The 22579-nt window shown below is 42.4% G+C and overlaps 1 protein-coding gene across 6 annotated transcripts in view; it reads right to left on the bottom strand.

Moving 5' to 3' along the window:
• Positions 1 to 22579, bottom strand: part of Kcnn2 (potassium calcium-activated channel subfamily N member 2) — a 440314-nt gene that overhangs the window by 125641 nt on the left and 292094 nt on the right. For 4 of the 6 annotated variants that reach the window (XM_087593292.1, XM_087593294.1, XM_087593291.1 and 1 more), the window contains 3 exons: positions 20125 to 20323; positions 17975 to 19266; positions 17296 to 17391 (listed from right to left, as the gene is read on the bottom strand). In XM_087593292.1, coding sequence (XP_087449418.1) covers positions 17296 to 17391; positions 17975 to 19266; positions 20125 to 20146 — 1410 coding nt within the window. In that variant the 5' untranslated portion in view covers positions 20147 to 20323. Of the gene's footprint in view, positions 1 to 17295; positions 17392 to 17974; positions 19267 to 20124; positions 20324 to 22579 lie in introns of those variants that run through there. The other 2 variants (NM_001309404.1, NM_019314.2) reach the window with 1 other exon arrangement.

Raw genomic sequence — 22579 nt, 5'->3', positions numbered from 1 at the left:
GAAAAGCTACCTGTTGCAAGCTTTGAAAAGTCAGTAACTCCAATGTCAAAACTTCATAGCTAACTCCACATAGATTGAATTTCCTATCATAAGACTTGGTTGAGTCGATATTTGCATATTTCAGTATCAGATACTGAAAAGCATAACAAATTCCACGCTGTTCAGTTTTATATTTTACTTTAAATGCATGCAATCTCAACATTAATAGGTTGTTCTAGCTTGCTTTCCTGTGGCTGTGATAAACAACTAGGGAGGAAAGGATTTATGGCAGTTATAAGTCTATATGTCAGTCCATCACTGAGGGAAGTCAGGGTAGGAACTCAAGCAGAAACCATTACACGATGTTCTTCACTGGCTGTTCTCTACCCCATGCCCAGTCAGTTTTCTTATACAGTCCAGGACCCCTGCCTAGGTATGGTACTGCCCACAATGGGCTGAATCCTCCTATGTCAACTAGCAATCAAAACAATTAGCCTGAGAAAGAGCCACAAGCTAATCTGATTCAGGCAATTCTTCAACTGAAGTACTTTCTTGCACGATATGTCAAGTTAACAATTAATACTAGTCAGCACATACACAGGCCAATAATAATTTTTCAGGATGTTAATAATCTGTAACCATAAAACATAAATTCAATTCATGGACAACCCCCCCAACTATTCAGTAAAAATATTAATAGCTTAAAAGTCAGTACTCATGAAGTATTTAACTATCATAGCAACATACAGTTTTAAGGAAAGCATTTTTATTCAAGGTCAAACCCATAATAAACACACGATCTCCTAAAAGTGCATAATACTTGTGCCAAAACTAATATGTAAACACTTATTAGGCTTTACTTGGAATTGAATAGCTCCTGACAGAGGAAGAATACCCAAGTAACTAAACAGTAAAAGCCTCATACACATATCCAAACAGACAAATTAACAATCTCATTGTGACACAAGGCAACCACTACAAATAAATACATAATTAGGTGAAGGTGCTCAGAGTATTTAAGAAGGCAAAGGAGAGACACTGCCCAGATCTGAAGGGACCCACTCAAACAGCTCCCTGCACCCAAATCCCATGGGAGGGAGAGCTAGACCTTCAGAGAGGCAGACACACCTGGGAAGCCAGAGGAGACTACTCTCTGCCAACATTTCTGACGCTAGAGGAAAACACCTAGCGCCATCTGGGCCCCCTGTGCACAGGATCCCTAGCAAAGGCAAGGCAGGCCCTTCTGGTTGCTGCCCTCATGGAAAGCTGAAACATGGATCTGAGAAGCGACTCCAGGCCCGATACCAGAGGCAAGACCAACTTTCCAGCTCCAAGTGACCATCCTGGTGGACTGAGTACACACGCCCACAGGAACACCTGATTACAAGTAGACAGGGACGACGACATGCATGAAAGGAGAACACTCTGTGCCCATAACTGGCTAAAAGAGAACAGGAAAACAAGTCTACAGCCCGCCTGACACACAGGCCTATAGGAAGGTCTAGCCATTGTCAGAAATAGCAGAAACAAGGTAACACCAGAGACAACGTGATGGCAAGAAGAAGAGCAGGAACCCAAGCAACAAAAACCAAGAATACATGGCATCATCAGAGCCCAATTCTACCACCAAAGCAAAAACTGAATATCAAACATACCAGAAAAGCAAGATCTAGATTTAAAATCACATTTGATCATGATGATGGAGGACTTCAAGAAAGATATAAAGAACTCCCTTAGAGAAATGCAGGAAAACACAAACAAGCAGAAGCCTATAGAGAGGAATCACAAAAATCCCTGAAAGAATTCCAGGAAAACACAATCAAACAGGTGAAGGAATTAAAAATGGAAATAGAAGCAATAAAGAAAGCACAAAGGGAGACAACACTGAATATATAAAACCAAAGGAAGAGACAAGGAGTGGTAGATACAAGCATCACCAACAGAATGCAAGAGATAGAAGAGGGAATTTCAGGAGCAGAAGATTCCATAGAAATCATAGACACAACTGTCAAAGATAATGTAAAACGGAAAAAGATACTGGCCCAAAACATACAGAAAATCCAGGACACAATGAGAAGATCAAACCTAAGCATAATAGGTATAGAAGAGAGTGAACACTCCCAACTCAAAGGACCAGTAAATATCTTCGACAAAAATCATAGAAGAAAACTTCCATAACCTAAAGAAAGAGATGACCATGAACATACAAGAAGCCTACAGAACTCCACATAGATAGAACCAGAAAAGAAACTCCTCCCGTCACATAATAGTCAAAACACCAAATGCACAAAACGAAGAAAGAATATTAAAAGCAGTAAGGGAAAAGGGTCAAGTAACATATAAAGGCAGACCTATCAGAATTACACCAGACTTCTCACCATAGAGTATGAATGCCAGAAGATCCTGGACAGATGTCATAAAGAGCCTAAGAGAACAAAAATGCCAGCCCAGGTTACTGTATCCAGCAAAGCTCTCAATTAACACAGATGGAGAAACCAAGATATTCCATGATAAAATCAAATTCACACAATATCTTTCTACAAATCCAGCCCTACAAAGGATAATAAATGGTAAAGCTCAACACAAGGAGTCAAGCTACACCCTAGACAAAGCAAGAAACTAATCGGTTTGCAAGAAAACAAAGAGAAGGCAACACAAACATAATCTCACATCCAAACAAACAATAACAGGAACCAACAATCACTATTCCTTAATATCTCAAAACATCAATGAACTCAATTCCCCCCAAAAAACCCTCAGATTAACAAACTGGATACACAATGAGGACCCAACATTTTGCTGCCTACAGGAAACACACCTCAGAGACAAAGACAGACAATATCTCAGAGTACAGGGCTGGAAAACAACTTTTCAAGCAAATGGTCTGAAGAAGCAAGCTGGAGTAGCCATTCTACTACTGAATAAAATTGATGTTCAACCAAAAAAGATAAGGCAGGACACTTCATATTCATCAAAGGAAAAATCCACCAAGGTGAACTCTTAATCCTAAATATCTATGCTCCAAATACAAGGGCACCTACATACATAAAGGAAACCTTATTAAAACTCAAAGCACACGTATCACCTTACACAATAATAGTAAGAGATTTCAACACTCCACTCTCATCAATGGAAAGATCATGGAAACAGAAATTAAACAGAGACATAGACAGACTAAGAGAAGTCATGAACTAAAAGGATTCCACAGGTATTTATTGAACATTCTATCCTAAAACAAAAGGATATACCTTCTTCTCACCACCTCATCATACTTTCTCCAAAACTGACCATATAATCGGCCATAAAACAGACCTCAACAGATACAGAAAGATAGAAATAATCCAATGCTTCCTATCAGACTACCACGTAAAGCTGTTCTTCAATAACAGTAAGGAAAGAATGCCCACATATACATGGATGTTGAGTAATGCTCTACTCAATGATAACCTGGTCAAGAAAGAAATAAAGAAAGAAATTAAAGACTTCTTAGAATTTAATGAAAATGAAGGTACAACATACCCAAACTTATGGGACACTATGAAAGCAAAGCTAAGAGGAAAACTCATAGCTCTGAGTGCCTGCAGAAAGAAACAGGAGAGAGCATATATCAGCAGCTTGACAGCACACCTAAAAGCTCTAGAACAAAAAGAAGCAAACAAACCCAGGGGGAGTAGAAGACAGGAAATAATCAAACTCAGAGCTGAAATCAGCCAAGTAGAAACAAAAAGGACTATACAAAGAATCAATAGAACAAAAACTGATTCTTTGAGAAAATCAACAAGATAGATAAACCCTTAGCCAGACTAACCAGAGGACACAGACAGTGTGTCCAAATTAACAAAATCAGAAATGAAAAGGGAGGCATAACAACAAAGCCATTGGAAATTCAAAAAAATCATCAGATCCTACTACAAAAGCCTATATTCAACAAAACTTGAAAATCTGGAGGAAAAGGACAATTTGCTAGACAGACACCAGGTAGCCAAGCTAAATCAGGAACAAATCATTTAAACAACCCCATAACTCCTAAAGAAATAGAAGCAATCATTAACAGTCTCCCAACCAAAAAGAGCCCAGGTCCAGATGGGTTCAGTGCAGAATTCTATCAGACCTTCATAGAAGACCTCATACTAGTACTATCCAAATTATTCCACAAAATTGAAACAGATGGAGTGCTACCGAATTCCTTCAATGAAGCCACAATTACTCTTATACCTAAACCACACAAAGACCTAACAAAGAAAGAGAACTTCAGACCAATTTCCATTATGAATATCGACCAAAAATACTCAATAAAATTCTGGCAAACCAAATCCAAGAGCACATCAAAACAATCATCCACCACGATCAAGTAGGATTCATCTCAGGCATGCAGGGATGGTTTAATGTATGGAAAACCATCAAAGTAATCCATTATATAAACAAACTGAAAGAACAAAAACCACAGGATCATTTCATTAGATGCTGAGAAAGCATTTGAGAAAACTCAACACCCCTTCATGATAAAAGTCCTGGAAAGAATAGGAATTCAAGGCCCATACCTAACCAAAGTAAAAGCCATATACAGCAAACCAGTAGCTAATATTAAACTAAATGGAGAGAAACTTGAATCAATCCCTCCAAAATTAGGGACTAGACAAGGCTGCCCACTCTCTTCCTACTTATTCAATATAGTTCTCGAAGTCCTAGCCAGAGCAATCAGAGAACAAAAGGAGATCAAAGATATACAGATTGAAAGGAACAAGTCAAAATATCAGTATTTGCAGATGATATGATTGTATATTTAAGTGATCCCATAAGTTCCACCAAAAACTACTAAACCTGATAAACACCTTCAGCAAAATGACTGGGTATGAAATTAACTCAAATAAATCAGTAGCCTTCCTCTACACAAAAGAGAAATAAGCCGAGAAAGAAATAAGGGAAACGACACCCTTCAAAATAGTCTCAAATAATATAAAATACCTCGGTGTGACTTTAAGCAAGCAAGTGAAAGATCTGTATGATAAGAACTTCAAGCCTCTGAAGAAAGAAATTGAAGAAGACCTCAGAAGATGGAAAGATCTCCCATGCTCATGGATTGGCAGGATTAATGTAGTAAAAATGGCCATTTACCAAAAGCAATCTACAGATTCAATGCAATCCCCCTCAAAATTCCAACCCAATTCTTCAGAGAGTTAGACAGAAAAATTTGCAAATTCCTGTGGAATAACAAAAAAACCCAGGATAGCTAAAACTATCCTCAACAGTAAAAGGACATCTGGGGGAATCACAATCCCTGAACTCAAGCAGTATTACAGAGCAATAGTGATAAAAAACTGCATGTTATTGGTACAGAGACAGACAGATAGACCAGTGGAATAGAATTGAAGACCCAGAAATGAACCCACACACCTATGGTCATTTGATTTTTGACAAAGGAGCCAAAACCATCCAATGGAAAAAATATAGCATTTTCAGCAAATGGTGCTGGTTCAACTGGAGGTCAGCATGTAGAAGAATGCAGATTGATCCATTCTTATCACCCTGTACAAAGCTTAAGTCCAAGTGGATCCAGGACCTCCACATCAAACCCGATATGCTCAAACTAATAGAAGAAAAAGTGGGGAAGAACCTCCAACACATGGGCACTGGAGAAAATTTCCTGAACAAAATACCAATGGCTTATTCTCTAAGATCAAGAATCGACAAATGGGATCTCATAAAACTGCAAAGCTTCTGTAAGGCAAAGAACACTGTTGTTAGGACAAAATGGCATCCAACAGATTGGGAAATATCTTTACCAATCCTACAACTGATAGAGGGCTTATATCCAAAATATACAAAGAACACAAGAAGTTAGACTGCAGGGAGACAATTAACCCTATTAAAAAAATAGGGTTTAGAGCTAAACAAAGAATTCACAGCTGAGGAATGCCAAATGGCTGAGAAACACCTAGAGAAATGTTCACCATCTTCAGTCATAAGGAAAATGCAAATCAAAACAACCCTGAGATTACACCTCACACCAGTCAGAATGGCTAAGATAAAAAACCCTGGTGACAGCAGATGCTGGCAAGGATGTCGAGAAAGAGGAACACTGCTCTATCTTTGGTGGGATTGCAGACTGGTACAACCATTCTGGAATTCAGTCTGGAGGTTCCTCAGAAAATTGGACATTGAACTACCTGAGGACCCAGCTATACCTCTCTTTGGCATATACCCAAAACATGCCCCAACATATAACAAAGACACGTGCTCCACTATGTTCATAGCAGCCTTATTTATAATAGCCAGAAGCTGGAAAGAACCCAGATGCCCTTCAACAGAGGAATGGATACAGAAAATGTGTAACATCTACACAATGGTATACTACTCAGCTATCAAAAGCAATGACTTTATAAAATTCATAGGCAAATGGATGGAACTGGAAAATATCATCCTGAGTGAGGTAACCCAATCACAGAAAAACACACATGGTATGCATTCATTGATAAGGTGATATTAGCCCAAATGCTCAAATTACCCTAGATACACAGAACACATGAAACTGAATCAGGATGACCAAAATGCAAATGCTTCACTCCTTCTTTAAAAGGGGAACAAGTATACCCTTGGGAGGGAATAGGGAGGCAAAGTGTAGAACAGAGGCAGAAGGAACACCCATTTAGAGCCTGCCCCACATGTGGCCCATACATATACAGTCACTAAACTAGATAAGATGGATGAAGCAAAGAAATGCAGGCTGACAGGAACTGGATGTAGATCTCTCCTGAGAGACACAGCCAGAATACAGGAAAAACAGAGGGGAATGCCAGCAGCAAACCACTGAACTGAGAATGGGTCCCCTGATGAAGGAATCTGGGAAAGGACTGAAAGAGCTTGAATGGGCTGGAGACCCCATATGAATAACAATGCCAAACAACCAGAGCTTCCAGGTACTAAGCCACTACCCAAAGGCTATATATGGACCCCAACTACATAGGTAGCAATGTAGGCAGCTTAGTAAATGCACTAGTGGAAGGGGAAGCCCTTGGTCCTGCCAAGACTGAACCCCTGTGAGTGTGGTTGTTGGGAGGAGGGCGGTAATGGTGGGAGGATGGGAAGGGGAACACCCATAGAGAAGGGGGGTGAGGGCTTAGGGGGTTGTTGGTGGGGAAACCAGGAAAGGGAATAACAATCGAAATGTAAATAAGAAATACCCAAGTTAATAAAGATGGAGAAAAAAGAAAGAAGGCAAAGGGGAAATATCTTTTGCATAAATTTAACTGGGAACTCTTGTCTACCCGTTGGAAGTTTCAACTTCACAAAGTTTAAACCCCCAAGGTGCCCCATGAATTAAAAATTAAAGTCCCAAACTAAACCAAGAAATGTGCAATCCTCAAAACCAGAGTCTGGCATAATAAACACTCAGCTGATGAATGTTTGTAATGAATCAAGTTCCCTGGTTAAAAGTAAATCAATTGCCAAAGAGGAGAGGGCAAATTTTGAGGTATCATTGGTCATGTTTCACCAGAAGATTCTCCTATTCTTTCAGACCACTGTACTCCAAGGATGTCTTAGCTGGTGGTGAACCACTATATAAAATACTTGCTGAAAGTAAAGTTGGTGTAGTGATTGCTGGGGGTGGGGGTGGGGGTGGGGGTGGGGCTCCCTTAATTTAAATAAACTGTGGACTCACAGTGACTACAGACCCAAGTACTAGGGATTGCTGAAGTTTACATGTTTGCCTAGGGCTGTTTTCTAAGTGTATCCTTCCAGCAGGGGGTTTAATGCCAGAATTTTCCATTATCCAAATTACTCCCTATGCAGACTTTTCAGAGTGCCTGCTTAACTCTGTTAAGTCACTAGGGTCCTAATTAGTGTTGAGGAAGATGGAGTAAGATGTGCAAGATCTGAAGGAGTTAACTCAGTGTAGAAAGAGCTATGTTTCCAGCAGGAAGCCAAGCCAAGGGTGGATCAGAACTGTTCCTCCTACTCATTTGAAGACAGGAAACCCCAACCTCAAAAGACATGCTTGCATTTTTCCTCAGACAGAGGATTCCCTCACAACAAGAATCTGAATGAAATCCACTTAGACAGAAGAAGTCTTTAATAATGTTCCTCACAGCCCAGAGAGGCAGGTACTCTGTCACCCCCTTTTGACTGGCAAGGAAGCACAACCTCAGAGAAATTCAGCAACTTGTCCAAGGTCACACAGCTAATTAGTGATAGAACCTGGAGGGAATCCAGACTGACTGACTCCAGAGGCGGGACACAAAGCCAGGAGGCTGTGTTGCAAAAACTGTAAACAACCCAAAACAGATCAGATCGTTCTGTTCAGTGGGCAGGTTTATTAAGAAAAAAATTCAAAACTATAATTTGGGGGGAGGGCGTTGAGGCACATACTAGTCTTATACACAATACTCAAAAGCTTTGCTGGTACATTGGGCCACAACATAGATCATGGCAAGCTGGTACTTAAAAAAGTCATTCGTAAGTATTTCCAGTAATAATAAAAAAGTGACAGAAACTTTTGAGAGGATTATTCTATAAACCAGAGCTGTTTGAAATCACATCGTTTAACTGGATAACTGGTCTCTTGGTAGCCGATCCTTAGGAAATCACTGGAGATACTCAAAGTAAGTTTATTTACAAGGGTATTAGGGAAAACAGTTTTAAAAATGTGCTTGATTTTATTTTTTTAAGGATCCAAAAATCAGGAAAAATAATTCAACTGATCACAGCTATACGAGAAAACACAGCTATTGAGAACATGTCTTGGCATAGAAATAGCATGAAAAATGCATCAAGGAACTTATTTCTTTTATAGAACTGTGTAGCCAATGTATCCCCATCTACTCTACATAAGCCCCATTCAGTGGGAAAAACTACCCTTGAAGTGATGGGATGACTGATTTGCAGCTCTTTTTATATTTTCCTATGCTTTATAGTTTTCCAACATGTGAGCAGTTATTAATTTTACCGTCTAGAGAAAAACGGACCACATTTCTAAGACAAGAGGCATTAGGTCATGAAACATATGCTAATGCTTAAAATTAGAAGCAAATCATCCCAGTGTCCTTGGACATCCTTAATAGACTGGGCTATTATGACATTGCAATTCCCTTAAAATATGTGGCTTTCAGCAAGAGAACACATAAGTTCTTCTGATATTCCTGGAGCAAAAGTAGAGAAATCAGGGGGTGGTTAATAGGCAAGACACCCAGAGCTGTGTTACTTAATGAACAAGCAGGTGGTATGCAACAAAATGAGGCCTAATTCTAGACCTTAGCCTTGGCTCTCCCATGTTATGGACATGGATTTCAAAGGTATGCTCTTGACTGCCAGTTCAAAACTAGGACAAAGGAAGTACACAGGTCAGTGGCAGGCACGCAGTCTGGGTAAGAACCAGTGCTGGTAGGGACCCAATGCTACAAGAGAACAGAGCCCCAGCATGGGCACTGTAGCCAGGCAAACTCCACAAGCCGTTCTGAACCTGAAGAAGTGTGTGTCATATAAACACCAGCATTCTTTCTCAAACAGTACTGAAAAGCTAAGACACTGCCATGAGATAACACACTACTTAACAACATCTGAAAATATAAAGCCAATCATTTCATCCAATAATGAGTTTTGTAAGTGTCACGTGGCAACAGTTTCCGTGAAGCATGACCACTTGAGGTCAGTGATGGCCAACAAAACAGGGGTACTGTTTTGGTGATCCTGACTGGATACACTGGGGCATTTCTGACCTTGCTTGCAGAATAAGTTCACCTAAATGGACTACATCCAGAAAAATGTGATCAGGGGCATGCAAAGCCTGATGAGGAATATTCAAAAAGCAAAGCCAGAACTGGTTAATTGGGAGGGTATTTAAAGGGACCTAGGCAATGTTTAAATGTGAAAGAGTCAATTTATTCTGCTATGCTGGAAATTACAGTTTGCCATCTTTATCGCTCCTCCGCAACTGCAAACAAGGTCAGCAATGACCTTCAACTTGCCAAATCTAAAAAGCATGCCTGCTCCCCAATTAACAGACCTGAGCAATTCAACCGGGTGCAAAGTGCTCCTCTGCTTCTAGCACCCGTCTCTCCCTCCTCCACAAAGGCAGCTCTTTCTCTTTCTCTTTCTCTTTTTTTTTTTTCCCTAGGTCCTTCTTTATTCAACCTCCAGGTGTCGGAAAATGATCTGATCGCCTCCCAGCCTTCTCATTTTACTGTTCTCTCTCAGTGATTTCATCAGTTCCTGTGGGCTTAAAAAGTCTATGTTGATGATGTCTAAATTCAATTCCCAATCCAGACCTTTCTCCCAAACTTCAGATTCTCATATAGATGTGTGTGTGTGTGTGTGTGTGTGTGTGTATAGATAGATAGATGATAGATAGAGATATATGTATGTCTATAAATCAGAATAGCTTCAAATATATAGCACCGATTCCATATCCTATCCTTCACTGTGAATCTTTGGATTTTGTTTGTTGTTTTGTTTTTCGCTGTTAGTTTTCTACGGGAGCACTGAATCAAGGTGCTAGGGATGCTGGTCAAGCAATTATGCTATTGTTGAGAATAATTCCCAGTCTGCTCTTGTAAAAAATACATTTTTGTAGTTAAGTTGCCTAGGCTGGGATCTAACTCTTACACATAATACAGGTAGGACTCAAACTTGGGATCCTCCTGCCTCAGCCTCTAGGATCCCAAGAGTGCACCACGAGTTCTAGCTAATCTTTCCTTTTCTATACCGTGAACTCAACTTTCCTAGAGAGAGCCCCAGGAGTGATCTCTGCATTGGCCCTTGCCTAGCAGATACCTCAGACCCATGAATGAGTTTATCCTGCTTGCAAACCTCACTGAAGACTGCCACTCAGGCTCCTGGCCCATTCCCTCAATGTAAAATAAAACAATCCTCCTGGAACATTAAGTTAGAACATGAGTCTCCTCTATTTTAAACACTTCAATGATTTGACAACTGTACTAAAAATCCTTACCATGGCTTTGTGAAGGTTCCAGAACAGGTCCTTGTACTCCTTCAGATCTTGTATAGTACCATTCCACTGGGCTACAGTGATTTACTTAGCACAGGTTACTCCTCCTATTCCTTAGGCCTTTCACAGGCCTTTACGAACACGGACTCGATACCGGCTGCTTCCTTCCCCCTGGGTGACAGTTTAAATGCTACCTCCTTAGAGAGTCCTCCCTCATCTTTCTGTCCACAGCATCTTTAAATCTTCATTGTGGCTTTTACCAGACGTGCAAGGATTTTTTTTATTTAATTAATGTTTCTATTTTCTCCTTGCTTCACTTCCTTTGAGTGTCAGCTCTATAAGAGAAGGGCCTTTCCATATTCCTTACCATTGTATTTTGAAAAGCTCACTTTTGATTATTGTTGTTTTATGCATTTTTTCTTCTGTATTTTGAGACAGGAATTTTCTGTGTATCCCAAACTAGACTTAAAGTCACTATGTGGTGCAGACTGTCCTTGAATTCAACAGTAATCTTTCTGTTGGAGTCCCCTGGTATAACAGACATATACTAGTGTGCCTGATTAGAAAACTGCCATGTGTTGATTATGGGAGAATGAATAAAAGCAGACTTCACTTTAACACAAAGAAAACTGTCCAGCCTCTCCAAACATCTAAAACTGTTGTTTAATGATAGAACACACAGCCTGCCAGGAATAATGCAATTGACACATAGCAATTGACGAAATATTTCTATTAAGATGTCATGATGGATGTTCTCAGGGTGGGTAGGATAAGGGGCTAAAAGATGACTATTAGTCCCCTTCCTGTAAGCAGCTTAATGTACTTTCAAAATAACAAATAACGTATTATTCCCTTTACAAGAAGAAATTCTCTCTAAAAGACTCCCATAAACCCACTTTCTGATCAAATGTGATTCCTCTGGCATTAAATCAACACATGCTTCCTTAGCCTACTCTGCCAAATGTGGTCTGGGATGATGACAGTGCCCAGGGCCCCTTCCTTCCTCCTACACACAAAGTGGCCCATAAATGGGACAGATGGTCAGGCCAAGCCACCAGAGGTAAACCTGAAGCTCTACTCTCCATTCATTTGTGATGCTGCTCTGTAAACATACCAGGCTCACTTTATTTAGTGCCACAACCATTAATAATGCAGAGGGCTTTACACAGGCAGGAGGAAAGAATGAGTCCTGAGTGATTTCGTTACTACAGTATGCACATGGTCAAAAGGCTTCTGAGTGCCATCATCACTGATGGGGAGGTTATGGGCGATAGAGAATCAGTCACTGAGCTGCTAATAACATGATAGAGTGAGTGAGCTTCCCACCCCAGCATCTATGGAACCGAATAGTCCCCCTGTAGCTACAGCTTCCATCTACTTCGTAGACACAACAGTCCCTAATGTGAATCTAAGATAATTTCTAACTTTTTAGCCTTCTTAAACTTTCCAAAACCTCATTCAAACTATTAGGCATGTTATGGAGGAATAATAACATTCGAGAATATAGACATGGAGGGCCTAGTCTTTCTAAAGGGAGTTTTGGTACTAAGATTCAAACATAAAATCTTGTCAATGCTGGGCACTGAGCTATACCTCTTCTATTAATATTGAATCAGCAATATTACTGATGAAATCTATAACTCTCCTGTATCTATCTATCTATCTATCTATCTATCTATCTATCTATCTATAAACACATAACAATAATATAGATACATTATTATCCTATTATATACTACATATAAATATACAACGTGCATATACTATGTACATCACATATATTAAAATATATATAACATTTTTTAAAAGCTCCATCAGCACTCATCACAGGGCTGACAAAGCAATGCACAGAACTTCATAAAATAGTAAAGGACCCATCTACAAGAGAAGAGTGAGCCAGGTTACTAGGTGCTGATGAGAAGGAAACACCTCGGGAATGTATTAAGAAATAAAAGCAAGCTATATATGAATATAGCTACATCTAAATATTTGATTTTATGCACCTGAAAGGATACATAACACAGAGTGGTTAACTCTGAGAAACAGGCTGAGTGTACATAGAATGTAACTTCCCAGATTTTCTGGAGCCTTCTGTGCCATTTGAATTATGTGCTTGTTACTTTTTAAAAACAACAATAACTATGTGCAGTGTTTTTAGGTCTGGGAGCATCAGCCTTCTCCCTGGAGAAGTGAGAAAGCTAACGTCTCTCCTCTATTGCAGGAAGCACACAGAGCCTACCAGCCAGTGAGAAGTCAACCTTGCCTAGCTGTCCAAGAGACAGGCAGGCCACTGAGATCCCATCCTCAGCAAGCCCTCCTCCTCTATGGGGCCATGGTTTACAAGTGAAAAGAACACTTAATTCCAATATTTCCCCTTATAGAACTACATAATCTGTCTCTGAAAACAACAAACCTGGAAGAAATGCATAGGAGTTCCATTACAAATGAGCTTTGGAAAGCTAAATGTGCTATTTATCATGTAATTATATTACCAAAATAAAAATACTTTCCAATTTACTGTAGAGGGCCTGCCAGTTTTCTGAGTTCCATAAGACCCAGAGAGACCATTTAGCACTCCAAGGGGCTTTCTTTCCCATTTTCCAATCTTGCTGTGGCAAGTATAAAAATACTAAACAACGTGTTTTTGTACTCAAGTTGTTGCCATGAGGAACAAAAAAAGATGAAGATAAAAAGTTAAGAAGATTAAATGAAATCCAAATTCAAAACTTCTGAAGGATAAGATTTTCATTTATCTTTATTCTGTTAAAAAATGTATCTCCAGCCCTAATGCAGGGATGAGGACAAAAAGAAATGTCTCTGAAAAATCATGCTTCTGCTTTTGTTTCTGGAGACATGAGGTAGAAAGCTATTGATTTAGTATCACACACAAAAAAATAAATTTCAAACTGAATAAATAACATTCCTTATAGTCAATTGCATTTGTCAAAAGATGGTAGTCACATAGGCATGTGTTAAAGTGTATTTATATATGTGCTTTATTCTTGAACCTGGGGGAGGGGTGTCTGGATTTGCTGATTGATGCAGAAAGAAAACCCAAATATACACTTGAAAAAGTCCAATATCTACTTAGTTAGATATATTCTCCTACTCTGTTGAATTCTATATAAGCATTCTGACAAAAAACAAAAGAAAACAAAAGACAGTAATTTCAGTTTTGGTTGCAAGGAATGAAAGTAATTAGTGAAAGAACTATAAGTGTAGGGTATGCCTTGAGCTGTCTGTGGTACTGAAAAAATGACCCCAAAGCTGAAATGCACTATGGTGCAGTGTTCTAAAACCTCCCCACTGCACGATTTTATTCCAAGCCCTTCTACCCATGGAGTCACCTGAGCCATTTCATGTTGCCATATCGTGTATAAACATTTTATCAAAGGTCACATTGAGCCTTGCTTTCCAAGGTTCTCGGTAAAAATGTCAGGGCCTCCCTGGGCTTGGGTAAAGGATTTCTCAGGCAAGATGTTGAGACCTACCTCAGAACACTTATTTTGAGTGCAGTGGAAAATGACATCATGCACCAGTAACTTGCCCTAGATAGCTCTCACTCTCTAATCGTCATAGTTAATATGCCAAAAAACAAACAAACAAACAAACAAACAAACAAAACTGTCATTCTTGGACAATCAAGGACCTGCTCCAAAATGCACCTTCCCTGTACTCACTCCCTTACCTCAAAGATAAATCAATGTATTTGGAATTCCTAATATATTTGGATTTCTTTAAACTCTGAAGTGACTATTAGCCTAAACAATTATATGAAAGATATATATGCCCCATATGATATGAGTAATGCTAAAAAGACACAACTACTCATTTTCCATAAAGATCATAACCACACCCACCCAGTTTCTCAGAGCTTCAGGCTAAAGTATGATGTCCACTGGATAAATGAGAAGCTTCCACCTTCCCCTGGTTCTTCTTGATTGTGGGTCCAGAGTTTCTGTGTATATTTCTCATTTCTGGTTTTGTAAAAAAGAATTTAAGAACTTTTTTAAAGACCTTATTTTTGAATTATGTGTGTCTGTGTGGGTATATGCACAAAAATGCTGGGGCCGGAGGACCCCCTGGAGCTGGAGCTACAGGCAGCTGTGCAGCATCAGATGTGGGTACTGGGCACCCAACACAGTTTTGGCCTGCAAGAGCAGTATGTGCTCTTACCTGCTGAGGCCCATTTTGTTTAATTTTTAAAGAAGCACTGCAGACAAAAGTATTGGGAGAGGAATTTCTCTTGGTCAAATAATGATTTTTGTAAAAGCTGTACCCAAAATGATTAGACATTATTACCCAGGCCTTGATTTTGTAGTTATCATAGTGAGCATGGCAGGGTAAGGGGCAGCAATAAATTATAAATAAGCCCAGCTTTAAAACCTAACATTTTAATGCTTGAGTTATGAACGGTAGATAAATTCGCTGTGTGTATTCTCTAGAGAACCAACCCTTGTCCCAGCCTTCCTCTTTGTGTTGGACTGTCTAATCAACATAATAAAACTATACAAATTAGCCAACGAGGGCAGTATTTCAAGCATAAAAGAATCTTAAAATAGCTTGCATTTATTAGTTTTCCGTACATTTCTAGAATTCTTAACCTATATCAAAATTTGGGGATGCATAAGTAAAACTGGGAAACTCCTTTTATACCTGAGTTAATGTCAAAAAAGCTCACTCTAAAAGTTTTTAAAAGTTTGTGATTTTAAAAGGACATTTTGCTCTTAAAGACAATATGAGTAACCCCCATCCCAGTGGATGCTTGTTTATCTACATGTGCTCAGAGGGAACAGTCAATACTTGGAAAGTTTAAGGTCAATCAACGTATAATCGACAAGGTATCTCATTCCAGCATGGTTTAACCTAACTATGCCAAACACTCTAAGCTATTCTTCAGACCCTATAAAATCTCAGAGTAGCATTATGAGCTTAGCCCTATTCATAAACTGAATTCTTATGTTTTGAGGGGAAGCCGGGAGAAAGTACATTCAACGGTACAGAACTCTTGGTGAAGAGGCTCAGGAGGAAAGCTGGAGGAAGCTGCGAAGGCGCAATGCCTGCTTTTACTTCCGGCCCCTTCTGACCTGGTCTGGCAAGACTACTTATTGCCTCTGACTGTTTGCATTCGGAAACTAAGTCAAAGAATCATTTCTTATCTTTTACTCGTCAAGTCAAAGTGATTCAGGCTTAAAGCACAGCAGAGTACCATGGAGGACCTCTGGAAGAATCTCAAAATGCCACCGTCCTGAGGACTGCACTAAAGAATCTATATATTGTTCTAATGTTAAAAATTCCACCATGTGTGCTTTAGTCTGTCATTACCAAATACTCTTTCTACCCTCTGTCTCTCTATGCATCCCTTCAAAACACAATAACAAACAAGGAAACAAAAGGAGGTCCTTTTCCTCTCCGCATCTTGGAATTAGCTGTATCTTTATTCTGTCTGGATAGTCATTAAAATTGAGCTCTTTTATCTTTCCTGTGAACTCAGTAATTGCTAATTTGAAAATAAGCTAACTTGGCAGTAAGCCGCCTGACAAGTCCATTCAACATTTTCTGTTCAAAGCTAGTCTAAACCTACAGGTTTCATAGTCCAACCAATCTTACCAGTGACTTATGATGGCTCAAAAACAGACTTATAAATTCTAAGCCTGAAAATATCAATCTAGTTTTAAAGACTCTAGTTATCGAAAGCCCCAAACTTTAATACTTACATTTGACTGTGGGTTAGAGAAAACCACTAAGGAGACTAGTAGTCAAACCTAATAGAGCAATATAGATATTTTCTTGTTCAGAGAGCTCTACAGCATCGGCTTTAACTTTCAAGTGACATTTAAAAAGCTCGGACTAAACTAGTAGCTTGTAGGCTTTACAAACTAAATAAGCTGTTGTAAAACATGTTAGAAGAGAAGGAGGGTGCCTTTCCCATATTGATAGAAACGGTGAACTAATTCTCTTATAATTATAGCCAATAGTTTGGAAAGGCTTCCTCCCCTAATGACTTACTCATTTTTAAAAAGTGTCTTAAACAAGAACAGACACTGCTGCACAGATTCAGGATTGTGTGTATCGTTCCTTTATAAACATTTGTCTGGTGGAAGTGGATCAACCTAAAGAAGCTGGGAAAAATCTTAAGACGCTATCAAATCTATCTCAGAAAGGTCTGGCTGTTTACATGCCCCTGTCGATTCGTTTGTTTGTTTAGCTTTCTGAAAGGACAGGACAGGTGCTGAGATAACACCTCAATGTGTCTTCTGTAACCTTAAGGAAGGACACAGCTGCTTGGAAAAGGTCCCTACTGTCTTGCTTTTCTCCTATGCTGTCTGCATGGCTTCTGGTTACTCAGAAAAAAACAGTGGAGCCTGTGTTACCTGTATTTCCCTGGCGTGGTATACGATGATCAGACCAAGCAGGATGATCGTGGAGAGACTGATAAGGCATTTCAGAGCTAAAGAATACAGCGACGCCTGCAACACAGATGGTACACTTTAAGAAAGAAGCACTTTCAATCACTTTCCAGGCCAAAGGAGTCAGTTCTGAGCACGAGCACCTGGACTTGATTTAATTCAACGCAGGGGACTCGAGAAGGGGACAATCTATCTTGGCTCTGGGATACAGATTATTTAGCTATAAGGCCCCGTGAGAGGAACCAGGAGCAAGGGGAAACTCATAGCTTAGCTGCGAGCTACGCACCACCAACGAGTGAAACAAGGTACCTGACTCTCTAAAACCTAGAAGTAGCTCCGGAGTTTAAGTACTTTAGGTTGAAAGGTGCCTCCGAAACACGAGCACCGGGAGAGGAACATGCTTGCTTTCCCCCAACGACTCCAAGAGCAACTTATTAACATGCCTGGAAGGGCTGGACACGCAGCACCCGGAGAACTTAACTCTCTGAGTTGCCCAGCTGACCATGGGTGTGCGTCCTAGCAGCTTCTGCTGCTCCGGGAGGTATGCCTGATGATTCTGGAGACACTTGCGATCTCTTAGGCAAGGGGTTCCCAACCACCTGGCTCCCTCTTCAGGAGTGTACTCAGGAGCTAAAGCCGGTACCTTGTCGTAGGCGCCCCACGACAGCTCGGTCTCGATGACCATGACCACGATGCCGAACATGCCGAAGATGAGCGCATAGTCGCTGAGCCGCTTGCGCTTCTCAAACAGGGCACGCCGATGGCCCAGCTTATAGCCGATGTTCTGGTTCTTCTTTTTGCTGGACTTAGTGCCGCTGCTGCTGCCATGCCCGCTGCCGCCGCCGCCGCCGCCGCCGCCGCCGCCGCCTCCGGTGCTGCCTCCGCCGCCAGTTCCGTAGAGCGCCAGGTTGTTAGAATTGTTGTGCTCCGGCTTAGACACCACGATCTCTGGGGCTGAGGATGAGGCGGCGGCGGCAGCAGACGGGGAGGACGCACCACCACCTCCTCCTACAACCGACGCTGGGGGCTGCAGGGGCTGAGCCTCTGAGTCCATCTCGTGCAGGTTCCGGCGGGACGAGCTCAAGTTGCTGAGCGGACGCATGACGCCCCCGTTGTACCTGCAGCTGCTCATGGCTATTTCGGTGAAGGGGTTGCTCTCGCGGCGCGCCTGGGGTTGGTGATGCTGGTGGTGCGCCGGGTGCGGGTGGTGGTGGTGGTGCGAGAGAGGGGGCCCGGAGCCCAGGCTGCCCAGGCTGCCTGTGGGGCTGGCGGCGGGCTGCAGGCTGTGGCACTGGTGGTACAGGGAGGCGGACGCGGGCTGCTGCGCGTACTGCTGCCGGAGCGCACTGGCATGGCTGGACGGCGTCAGCTCGCTCACATTGAGCTGGCTGCCCCGGCGCGACGAGCAGCAGCAACAGCACGAAGAGCCCGACAGCGGCGAGGAGGTGCGGGTCCGGAAAGCGCCGCCGGGCGATGAGGTGCGGAGCAGCAGGGACAGGTTATCCCCCGCCCCCGCCCCCGCCTCCGGGGCACCGGAGGAGGCGCAGCTGTTGCACCGGAGGCATGGGCTGCTACCACCGCTGCCCGGCTGCTGGTGCGCGAGGTGCGGGTGGTGGTGAGGGTGCGGGAGGGGCGCGAAGGGCGCGCACGGTTTGTCCTGGCTCTGTTGCTGCTGCTGGCAATGCAGGTGTGAGGAGCGCGGCGGTGGCGGCGGCTGCTCTGGGAAGAAGCCGCGCTGGAACTGCAATGGGGTTTCCATGTCAGACCTGTTAAAGCTGCAGGGAGACCAGGCGGTGGTGCACCCTGCGCAATGCGTTATGGTCGGGAGCGGGGACTCCTGCTGCTGGTGCGAGGAAGGGCCCATGCCGGCTCCGGTAGAATCCAGGCGGCGAGTCCGATTGGTTGGGCGCACCAAAACAATGGGCATGACATCACCTGCAGGGACCGAGACTGAGTTTGGGGCGCGCGGGGATAAGGGGAGCATGTGTGAGAGGGGTTGGGAGGGGAACCTGCAGAATGAAAACCCCTGGGGGCTCAGGCCTGCTTCGGCCAGGATGAGGGTACTTGAGGGCAGGGATGCCACCTGCGGATCGCCCGCGTCCGGGACCTTGGTTAGGAAGACTGAGCCTCCCACCCCACCCCATGCACACCGGCGGGCTGCAGAGGTGGGAGGGAGAGCGGTAGCTCTCGCTCTACGGCCACAGCCCCCTGACTGGTACGGAACGTGCTGACCCGAAGGACCTGCCTGGGACACTGCAGCACGTCTGGCCACCCCGGTCATGGGGCAGGTGCCCAGACAGTGAGAAACCCAAGCCACTCTCCCGCCCTCTAGCCTCGTAGGGCTGCAAGGCAGCACCTGCTCTCCCCACTGTGTCTCCCCCATCGTCGTGCTGAGAGTGGGCTGCAGGCTGCTGCAAGCCAAGTAAATGCGGGGGCACCGGCTTTGGGGAGAATAAAAACAAAGTTTAGCGACTGCCTATGAGAATGTATCTGCGTTGGGAGAAAGCCAGTGCCGGAAGCCTGGCTTGGCAACCGAGGGATCACATCTGACCCAGAGCAGGAAGCTGTCCCGGTCGCCTAACTCCCCGAGTCTCACAATTGGGATTGGCGGCATTGTCGCTCCTACTCCAGAGCGCCACGGCGCGGATAGGGTTAACCTCGCGACGCCGGGGCAGGGGGAGGAGGGGGGCGGGGCCGGAGGAGGGGATCCCCGGCGTCCGGGGAGGAGCCCGCTCGGGCTTCCCGGGTCCCCCTGGCGGGGGCGGAGGGCTTTCCCCGGGAGCGCCTGCTCACATTTGCACGTTCTCCCGAACATGAGGGGCTGGCGCCCCTGGCCGCTAGGTCCCGGACTCTGGCGCTCAGGCGGTCCAGCAGCCTGAGTGGGTAGGTCCGAGGGCTACTTTGGAGGAGTAGAGGAGGTTTGTTTCAGGGTCTAGGGGCTGCTTAGCCACCGCAGACAGCCGGCTTCTCTGTTTTTCCTCTTCCTCCAGACCTGCAATACAGACACAAAGCAAAGGCGGGTCACTAATGCGCCGACGCCTTGAAAGCATCCTTGTCCAGACCAGACTGCAGTGGCCGGGCGAGGGGCCTGGTGCAGGTTGACTGATGCTGGTAGTCATCTGACTGCCAATTAATACCTGGTGATGACTGACTGAATAATCGCTGCCCTTGGACAGGGTGTTTAAACAGCCATAATGATTAATCGCTCTCTAATAAACCACTAAAAATTACACTTTGAATTTTGCCATGGTGTGTCCTTATTGAGCCATACACAAACAAAACAGTAGGAGGTCTCTTTGAGGGCTCTTGATTAATCCTCCATTATTCAGCCTTACGTTTGTATTTCCCTGAGGATGAAAAGTCCTATCTCCCTGAAGGGGGAAATAAAAGATGAAATTGGCTGGTTAAATGTTTAAAATTTGAATTGTGATTTCAGTGGGGTTTTTTGGTGGAGATTACTGTTTAACAGATTAGACCAAGAAATTAAAGCGAAAGCGGATCGCTTTCATTAGGTAATTGGAATTCTCAGCTGGATCCAATTTCGTGACATTCTAGTCAGCCGCTGCCCTAAAGTTGCTTACTTGGTATCTGCTTGTAAGTGTGTGTGTTTGTGTTCCGTGCCATTGAGTGAATAATTTACTTCTGGATATTCCTTGCAAGTGTGTTAAGCAATTTAAAAATTTTTCGTGCACACAACAAGTAAGTAGATTAAGAAGGAAAAGGAGAGAATGTGTTTAGTCCTAGTCTTTGATAGAAGAGAATGAAAAATCAGGACTTGAATTTCTCAGTGGCTCTGCTTGAGAACTGAATTTTAGTGGGTAAAAATCAAAGGCATTTTATTATCCATTGTGATTTCCTTTCTGTATCTCCAAAATAGGAAAAATAGTGTTTAGAATGAAGACATTTGTTGAATTTTTAGGGCCGCTGGTAATGCACAAATGCATATGTGAGGGGCATTATTACAAAAAATAATTCCAGTGAAAGAAGGGCGTGGTCGTCCATGCCTGAGACTCTATTTTTGGGAAGCACCATCATCACAGACATAAAGGATTTGAAGCCACGGTGGCCTATGTGAGGGAACTGTCCAACAAAAAAGAGCTGGGTATATCAACACATGTACATGACTACATCGAATTTAAAATGAAAGCTTCCAAATAATTCATCTTTTACTCTGAAGAAATTTAATTCAAGAATAAAATTTAATAAAATTTAATTCAAAAATAAAATCCACCCAATATCTTCTAGTACACTTTGCAATAAGCTATATAGACCTCTTTTTATAGATGTTCGCTGATGATTGAGTGAAACGTCTGACTCATTTTTATCTTGAGATGCTTCAAAGGAATATATAAAAATTAATATGTTCATCACCTGCTCATTAATTTAGAAAAGATTCCATAGACTTCTTCCCAAATACCACAGTGGCTGTTACTCATTTCAAGTTACACATCAGATTCTAGACTGCCTAAAATGTCAGAAGGAAAACGAAAGCTGCACCCTCTTGCTGAAGCTGCTTTGTTAAATACCACTGTCAAAGCTTCTCACAGACTTCAGAAACAAAATAGAAAACAATATTGAACCTCTCTGTGTATTACTATGTATATATCATATATAAAGTATATTCATATACATACTTTGTATCAATTTGTGTGTGTGTGTGCGCGCGTACATGTGTACTTTGGTTTGGAGTGGGTTTCTGAGATATGCAATCTTCACCTAGCCTAGCCACCATAAGAATTCATAAAATAGTGATGAGAAGTCACTGTGACTAGAAAGATGGAGAGCAGGTCAATGAGATGTTCACCGTCTTCGCATTAGAGTTGACTGACTACACTTAACTACTTCTTGCTAATACATGTTCCTAAGACAGACTGGAAGCCCTTCAGAATCATGGAAACCATGGGCTTAGAAACGCAACAGTTGTTTTAACTTTGCTCTGAAATATGCTTGGACATATTTAATAATTGTGTTAATTATGACAGGTGCCAGATTAAGACATCTTCGTTATCAATATATTTTTTTAAATAAATTTGGTTGATGACATTTTAAGTTGGAATGCAAATGTTTGTTTGCAAATGTTCTGACTTTGCTCCTGTATAGCAGTGGTTCTTAGCTTGCGGTTCACGACCCCAAAAGACCAACAGAAAACACAAGATATTTACATCATGATTATAACAGGTAGCAAAATTACAGTTATGAAATAGGAACAGAAATAAATTTATGATGGGGGGGTCACCACATCATGAGG

Source organism: Rattus norvegicus, chromosome 18 (assembly GCF_021556685.1).
Source record: "Rattus norvegicus strain SHRSP/BbbUtx chromosome 18, alternate assembly SHRSP_T2T, whole genome shotgun sequence".
Classification (NCBI taxonomy): Eukaryota; Metazoa; Chordata; class Mammalia; order Rodentia; family Muridae; genus Rattus; species Rattus norvegicus.
Note: the sequence above shows the minus strand (reverse complement) of the source record. Positions and strands in the feature narration are given on the sequence as shown.